Source organism: Cryptomeria japonica, chromosome 7 (assembly GCF_030272615.1).
Source record: "Cryptomeria japonica chromosome 7, Sugi_1.0, whole genome shotgun sequence".
NCBI classification, from domain to species: Eukaryota; Viridiplantae; Streptophyta; class Pinopsida; order Cupressales; family Cupressaceae; genus Cryptomeria; species Cryptomeria japonica.
Genome location: NC_081411.1, coordinates 25219782 through 25228672, shown reverse-complemented (window position 1 = coordinate 25228672; position 8891 = coordinate 25219782). Strand labels below are relative to the sequence as shown.

The window sequence follows — 8891 nt, the reverse complement described above, 5'->3', positions numbered from 1 at the left end:
AAGTATTTTGTGGTAGAAATTACTCAACTATGCAAAAAAGAAGAAGCACATAGTTGATGGATTGTCATTATCTTTTAGCCACAATAATTGGTACCTGCAGTTGAAGGACTACAGATCTGTAGTAAAACAAATAGATGCATGTGATTGAATAGTTGACATCCAAGAGAACCATAGTATTTAAATTTGACTCCTACCATCAATGGCTTTTTCTATTAGGAAAAAGGAAAAGCTCTAATATTAGATAATTTATCAATGTAACCTTTTGTTGCATGACTTTGCTACTTGTTCGTGCATTCCTATAGGATTGGTCTCTTTATTCAAGATAGAAAACTTGTATGAAAATTTAATCTCTAAGTTTACATTTCATATATCTTTGAAAGAATAACTTTTTCCTATTTAAAAAAATTAAAAATCCCTATTTTACATGAATGAGTTGGCATTTGTACTAATGAGTCTAAGTTGTTTACAATAGTTAGAATTGGTTAGTGTATATATATTAGTACATTGCAACTCTACTATTACAAGTTAGTAATCAATTCTTTAACATTTTTATTTAGACCATTAATTAGTTATTTAGATAGTTCACGATTATCATCCATAGCAATTTTCCAATCCAATAACTTAATTGTATTACTCGACTTCTTAGGAAAGCCCAAAACTTCTCAATTGTACATACAATACAAGTATCATATCAAGAAACACGTGCTTAGTTAAAAATTAAATGTAATCTCTTATAGTTGATAGGTGTTTGATAAGGGTGATTGAATCCATTGAGTTGAAGTGCATGACTTAGTTGCATACTATTTGTTGATAAGAAAAGACATACATCAAGGGTTGTGTTCTACTCAATCACACTTGAAGTTGGAATGATCTAACATCTTTGGAACAACAATTCAAGACACATAAGCATGCAATTGACCTAGAATGATGTGCGATGATGTAATGATATGATAATGCTACTATAATGCTCTCCTAAATATTTCATTCTTCAATAATACTCTTAAATTATCTTTGATTATAACAAATGAATACCTTAAATATAACCAAAAATAAATAAAAATACAAATATATACCATATCAACTAACAATGACTAACATAAACATCAAACATCAAAGTGTAAAATTTAATATTAAATTTTAAAAACTTGAAATTTAAATCCACAACCATAAAAATGGTTATTAAAGTCAAAATCCACATCTATAAATCTAATACATAACCATAAGTAAGAAAAAGTCTAAAATAAAACCAAAATCTTAAAAAATATATTACACCATATTTATATAAAAATATATAACCCTAACTATTTGGTTCGGCTGTCTCAGCATTGTTTAATGTTCTATCATGGGATGATCTACTCCTTATGGATTTAACAATTTTAGTATTCTTCTGGCAATTACTGGATGAATACTTGTAGTGTTTGCCTGGTACTTACCATTTCTGTCTAGATGATAAAAAATATTTCTGTTTGAATACACATGAAGGTTGACACTCTTGGAAATTTGTGATCTTGAATGGAGTTTTTTTCAATTCCGTTTGATATTGAATAAGAACTCCACGCGTCTAGACTAGCTTGAATTGGGTACATAATCCCTTCAATCAGGATTTGTGTCGTGCACTAATGACCAAGAGATGGCTTGGGAATCTGTATAAATTTTATTAGATCAACTACCCAGTTGAATCAAAGGTAACGTATGGTTCCTCTGCATTCGTTAATATCAGTTTTATTAGATCACCAACCTCTGTGAATCAAATTGTGTCTAATATGGCGGCTTAGTGTAATTAAATTAACAATATTTTGGAACCAATTTTAATGTATTTTAACTAGTTCAAAAGCAGAATCACCTATTGTTTATTGTTTTGGAGATCAAAACTTCTGCAGATTGGGTGACATACGATAATTTCCTGGGATTAAAATAATCAGTCTGGGCTTTTTTCCCGTTAAATAGTCACAAAGTGTGTTTATATTCTTCTTCCACTTAATTAATCAAGTTATGTCATTTTCGCTTGTATTCAATGCTTGTAATTTTGTGTTGTATTAATAAAATAACTTCTGCAATAATCAATTCATAGGTGGGCTACCATGCTCTTCTGTGATAAGATTATAAATACTCTTGTGGGTGTCCCCCACTGTCTTCAGTATATTGCAATGACTCTTTTGAAGACTTCCTTTGTGACTTTGTAAGTCTCTGTGTGAAGCCTATATTAAGTCATTGAATTTTGTGGGGTTTGGTAAGTGAATGGTTCTGCTGAGCCATTGCATTGATTGAGGTCATAGGTCAGGGTTTTCTTCAAGCTATTATATATTAGGGTTTGGTCAGTTTGAAGTGCATGCAATATTATACCAGCTTTCTTTGGGTTATGAGTTTATTACTTCCATAGCATTTTACAGAACATATAAATTGATATATATAGGAGTGAGCTGCCGCAAGTAAGTATCATGGTAGAGTTTTGCATCCTGGGGTGAAAAGTTTCCTAATTGTTGTTGGGATATATATATTGATATACAAGAATTTACTTGGAATCTGGAAGAATAGAGTTATATTGTAGGGCACTGCCAATATGGTGAATGAGCAGGAACTTCTGTCAACAGAGATTGTGCGTGAAGGGGTTGAGAGCTCTGGCCCTAACGCAGGATCCCAGAAATTGTCAATTAGGGTTCATCGGAAATTGCCTGGCATCTTGCACTCTGTCAATGTCAAGCATGTTAAGTTGGGGTATCATTATTTGATTAGCAATGCTCTGCGTCTCTTAGTGATTTCTCTTCTGCTTGTGATGGTAGAAGCTTTAAGGAAGAATGATTTATGGATACTCTGGGAGCAGCCAAGCTTTGATTCTGTAAGCTTGCTGTCTGTATGTGCCTTGATTGGATTCATTGCTTGTATCTACTATATGTATAATCCAGGAGCCATATACTTAGTAGACTTTGCATGCTACAAGCCATCTGATGAATTTAGAGTAACTAGAGACTATTTCATGTCTCATTCTCGGGAAACAGGGCTTTTTGATGAGAAAAGCCTGGAGTTTCAGAAGAAAATCCTAGAGAGATCTGGTATTGGAGAGCACACATACTTTCCAGGAGCCATTTTGGCTTCTCCACCTAGGCTGACCATGAAAGAAGCTCGTGCAGAATCAGAGATGGTGATGTTTGGTGCCTTGGATGAGCTGTTTGACAAATGCAAAGTGAAGCCGAAGGATATTGGGATTCTTGTGGTGAACAGCAGCTTATTCAATCCAACTCCATCTTTTTCTGCCATGATTATCAATCACTACAAGATGAGAGCCAACATTTTGAGCTTCAATTTGGGAGGGATGGGGTGCAGTGCAGGGATCATAGCTCTAGATCTTGCAAAACATATGCTGCAGATTCATGATAATTCTTATGCAGTAGTTGTGAGCACTGAGAACATTACATTGAACTGGTACCATGGCACAGACAGATCAATGCTTCTGCCCAATTGTTTGTTTCGCATGGGAGGTGCAGCTATTCTCTTATCCAACAAGAGAAAAGATAGAAGGAGATCAAAATATCAGCTAGCCCATATTGTTAGAACTCATAATGGACAAGATGACAGAAGCTATGGGTGTGTTTTCCAAGAGGAGGACTCCAAGGGGACCAAGGGCTTGACAATATCCAAGGAGCTCATGTCAGTTGCAGGCCATGCACTTAAAGCCAATATAACAACTCTGGGTCCATTAGTGCTTCCTTTATCAGAACAGATACTCTTTGTTCTCATACTCTTTTCTAGAAAAGTACTGAAAATGGATGTAAAGCCCTATATACCAGACTTCAAGTTAGCATTTGAACACTTTTGTATCCATGCAGGAGGGAGAGCAGTTCTAGATGAGCTGCAGAAGAATTTATCATTAGCAGAGCATCACATGGAACCATCAAGGATGACTCTTCACAGATTTGGCAATACATCTAGCAGTACTCTGTGGTATGAGCTTGCATACATGGAAGCAAAACAAAGGGTGAAGAAAGGTGACAGAGTATGGCAGCTAGCATTTGGTTCAGGATTCAAGTGCAACAGTGCTGTTTGGAAGGCTCTCAAGACCATTAAAAATCCCACTAAAAACCCATGGCTGGATTGCATTGACAACTACCCCGTAGAGATTCCTGAGTTCCAGAAAATATGATCCACTGAGTTTAGGAAATAAAATTCTGTCATGGTCACCGAGGTGGATGTCAGGGCATTGATCCTACTTTTCTTATATATAAATAATTTTTAACAAATTATGGTAAATCAATAACATTTGTTTTTATTGTTGAATTATTTATAATTATTGTTTTAGGATATATAATTTATAATTTTAGTTATTATATGTTTAATATATTTAAATTTCATAATACCAAACTTACATATAAAAGTTGAAAAATAAAAGAATTACACCATATTTTATCCTTTCAAGTAATAATAGTTTAATTTTTTTTATTGAGAGTAGAGGGGTTATTTGCTAGGGTTTTATGTTTTTTTTGCATACTGCTTGTTTTTGTCTTGCGTCACACCATATTAACTATGGGAGTCCTTTTAGTTTTATAATAGCCTCGGCTAGCAATCCAATAGTTTATAGTGGTGTTGATGGTTTGGCAATTGGTGATAACGACTCCATTAAATAAACATCCCTAAAAAATTGTGTTCAAGTTTCTTCACAAGGTATGCCTTCTGATAATGCATGTCAATGGTTAGAGAAACATACTCTTATAAGATATTTTGTTGGGAGACTCCCCCGTGAAAGCATGTTCTGAGATTGGGTTGCCAAGGTATGGACCCCTCATAGGGTTCAACTAGATGGCACCCAAAACGGTTTTTACTTTTTTTGCTTTGCTAAAGTTAGCCATTTTCAAGCCATTTTTCAAAATGGACCTTGGTATGCCAGATCATCTTTGTTAGTTTTTCAGTCTTGATCTCGAGACTTTACAATCTCCGATGATAAGAAACTTTGAGTCCCTATTTGGATAAGTTTCCTACTTTGTCTTTACCTTGCTGGCCTTTTTTACATGTTATTGCCCAGTCACTGGGCAAAGTTATTTGTGTCAAACCAAATTGTTTTTACCATGCTCAACCCTAGAAATAGATTTATGTCGAAGTTGACTTGTCTGATGACATCAAGGAGATGATTGATATTTAAATAGAACAAGGTCTTTGTCACACCCAACATGTGATCTATCTAAATTTGCCCGATACTTGTTTCCGTTGTCAATCATCATAGCACAAAATTAAAGAGTGCCCATTGGTTGCTCTGAGGGCTAAGTCACTACCTAAGGTTTATGACCCTCTATGTGTTTCATAGGCTTCAAAACTCAAGGAAAAGTGCACTATGGCTACCCGCAAGGGAAAACCTACCTTGACCAACAATGTGCCACCCAAACCCATTGAACAAGCTACCTTGCAACCACAACAATGTTGGATATTAGATTTATTGGAATGCGTTGTTGTCATTGATGTCAGGATATTCCTTTGTTGCAGAGAATTGGTTTGTTGTAGAGAGTTGGTTTGGGTGATCTATTATAGATGTGTTGATGTGGTTTATTGGGTTTTGAGATACTTATCTCTAGTTGATTCAGTATGAGTTTCATGATGTTATGTCGTGATTTGGTCAAGTTATGAGGTCTGATATGTGGACTGGTTTTTCAATGCTTAGTGTTGTAGAGTTGTGGTATTTGATTCATATTGCTCCAGAATGATGATATCTTGAGTTGTGTATTTTGGAGGTATTTAGGACGTCCATGTGTGTCCTCAAATTAGATGGTTCATGATTTGGAACTTCAGAAGCGTATCTTTCAGTTTGTCAGTTAGTGTTCTTGAACTCTGGTGATGGTAATAATAATGATTCTTGTTATCCGAGTTGTTGTAGTAATTGCATGGAATTCACGTTGCTTGTTGATGTTCATTGATTGTGTCCTATGTGTTTTGGTAGTCCGTGTTGATCGTGGTGTGTGTTATTGAAGATTTTATTGGTTCGGTGGTATTCTTCATGTTATGCGGCATATTTAGTGGTTTAGCATGTTGTGGATGATCCTGGCGAATTATTTGGTGGTGTTGCGTGTTCAAGGATTTGATTTGGGTCCATGCTATGTCCTTGCCAACATTATATTGGTCCGGTTATTGATTTTTGTATTGTGTGTTGTAATTTTGTAATTAGGTCTTATGTGTTGAGCCGATCTTATGGGTAAGGTCGATAAATTATATAAATAAATGTTGTAATCATGTAAGTTGTGTGTCTGCGATTAGGGAGATCCAGGATGGCAACTATTGTTTTCAAGAAGGAGAGTCCAAGATTTGATGGAACTAATTACTCTATATGGAAGAACCGAATAAGTTCACTTGAATTGTCTTGGAGAAGATTATTGGAAGATCACAAAGAATGTCTACAATGTGTTGGTATTTTGGTATGGTTTTATCATTGATGTCAACACCTACTAAATACACCTACTTTGGAGATCTAGCAACATTCACCGGCAAGTAGTAATCTGTGCAATAGTTACTGGTATATGATCAACCGATAGGATATAATGTTCACCGGTACCTGGAATGACATGGAAGACACTTGGTAATGTCGAAGACATCATGTGGACACTTTATTTTGAAGTACTAATCATTGATATATTCTTATTTGCATATTTGCTTTTACCGGCAAATAGGTCTAGGTTATCTAGGGTTACACTAGCAGGTTTATCTTTTCCAGATCAGCATGGCACGCTATGGAGATGATTTATTATTGTTATAAATGCATTAAGCCGACATGTTTTATCGGTTATTGCATCGGATATTATATTATTTGTAAAATATTTTTATTGTAATATCTTGTAGAGCCGACCTACTAAAATTGGTCTTAGGGTATGGTATAAATGTAAGATCTTATTTGTAAGATCAAGTGTGGAATGCAAAAAAGATTTGAGTGAAGGTATATGCGAGATCAAGCAGAGGCATACACGAAGACATCATCTAAAGGTGAAGTTAGATTTTTATAGAAGCATATCAGCATTACACCAGTACTGAATTCAACATATGAAGATGTGATTTTGTACAGTACATTCTTATTGGATTTAACCATCCATCTGTAGTTAGTGTGACTCCCATTTGTGATTGAGCAGTGAGCTCTAGGCTTTTGGCCTTTCTACATGTGCAGACCCCTCTTTGTACACTTACTATCTACAGTAGTATCATCTGATTGTGGGTAAGGTTTCCCACCGTGGTTTTTCCCCTTACAGGGTTTCCACGTACAAATATTGGTGTCATGTGTTGTGGATGACTTTGTGTTTATGTTTCATGCATTAATTCTTACTGATATAGCAATTTGCTGTTAACTCTGTCTACCGGTATACTAAACTAGTTTACCGGTATTAAGTATTAAGTTGGTTAATAAGTTTCTAATTTGAATTTATTAGACAACTGATACAACCCCCCCCCTCTCTGTTGTCTCCGGGACCTAACAATTGGTATCAGAGCCTAGTCCTCTTTTTGCAGAAGTTTAACAACTTGAGGAGATCCAATGTCTACTAATTATTTCAAAAAGGATAGTCCTAAACTTGATGGAACCAACTATGGGATATGGAAGATCAGAATGGAGACACATCTGAATTGCATCAGTAAAGAGATCTGGGAAGTTACTAAGAATGGTTATACTACTGCTGTAGCTGGTCAGACTGCTCCAACTACTTTAGCTAAAGATGAAGAAAATGATTACAAAGCAAGAGAAGCACTCTTGAGCGCATTATCAGATCAACAAATCATGGGATTATCAGATAGGTCCACTACTAAAGCTATTTGGGATCATTTGGAAACATTGAATGAAGGAGACTCCATAGTCAAAATTGCAAAACTTGAAAGCTTCCGAGTCAGGTATAAACATCTGAAAAATGGAAGAAGATGAAATGATTTCTGCATTAATGGAAAGAGTAAATGAAATTGTTTTGGGTATCGAATGTTGTGGAGGAACCTTGAGTGAGGATGAGATTGTTTCAAAAATCTTAAGAGGTTTGCCACCGGCATATAAAATGAAGGTTACTGATATAAATGAGTTGAGAACAATGCCTAATACATCAGTAACTAGGGATACATTAATTGGAAAACTTTCAGCTTTTGAAATTAAGGAATTTGGTCCTATTGCTACTATAAAGACTGATTTGGCCTTCAAAGTGTAGCGTCGTAAATTGTACACACTTGCTAGGGTGGTACAATTTCACACCTAGTTTAGCACCCACCTTGGCGCATTTTGCATTTTGCATTACATTTCCCCTTTAGCACTTAATTAATTAAATTAATTAGGTCTAAGGTTCTATTTTATCATCTCCCATATCATAAAGTTGGGCCCTTTCATTAAAGTCAGCCCTTTTCATTTTATTTCTCCAATACATCATTTAATCAAAAACCCTAATTAGGTCCTATTTTGAACTTTAAGGCCTGATTTCGGGGGTCAAAACATCTCAAAATCACCTGTAACTTCGGGATTCTCTCTAAAATCATCATATCCGACGGCCCTGAAAATTTGGTGAAAAGTTGTCGGGACCATGGCGCCCGGAGAGGACCATGGCGCCCGGAGTGCACATGGTCTCGGACATTTTTCCCAAAATTTTAGGAGCGCGATCCAATCATAAAATAAAGCTTAACCCCAAGAAATTGGCGAGAGATTCAATCTCTAGGTCGGCCAAAAGTTGAAATTAAGACCTAGGGTTTCATATATAAGAGCTCTCTTTCTTCATTTGAAAGGATCCGAATTTTGGCTTTCAAAGACCTTCTATGCAGCGAAAGAGTAGATCTTTGAAGACTTCAACAACATTCAACATCCATCCATAAAGCATTCATCCATTTAGGGCTTTGAAGGCATTGAAGAGCAATAAGGGATCACCGACTGAAGATTGGCTTGTACCCCTCCCTTGGGGTTGGGT

At 35.8% G+C, this 8891-nt stretch overlaps 1 protein-coding gene across 1 annotated transcript; it reads left to right on the top strand.

Annotated features, from left to right (window-relative positions):
• The first annotated feature begins 2157 nt into the window (after positions 1 to 2157).
• LOC131035331 (3-ketoacyl-CoA synthase 11) lies at positions 2158 to 4230 on the top strand. The gene has a single exon (XM_057967008.2). It carries the CDS (start codon positions 2561 to 2563, stop codon positions 4136 to 4138), a length of 1578 nt encoding a protein of 525 aa, XP_057822991.2. The 5' UTR covers positions 2158 to 2560; the 3' UTR covers positions 4139 to 4230.
• The last annotated feature ends 4661 nt before the right edge of the window (positions 4231 to 8891 follow it).

Coding starts and splice junctions, on each gene's coding strand:
- LOC131035331 (XM_057967008.2), top strand. CDS start 2,561: ATGGTGAATGAGCAGGAACTTCTGTCAACAGAGATTGTGCGTGAAGGG.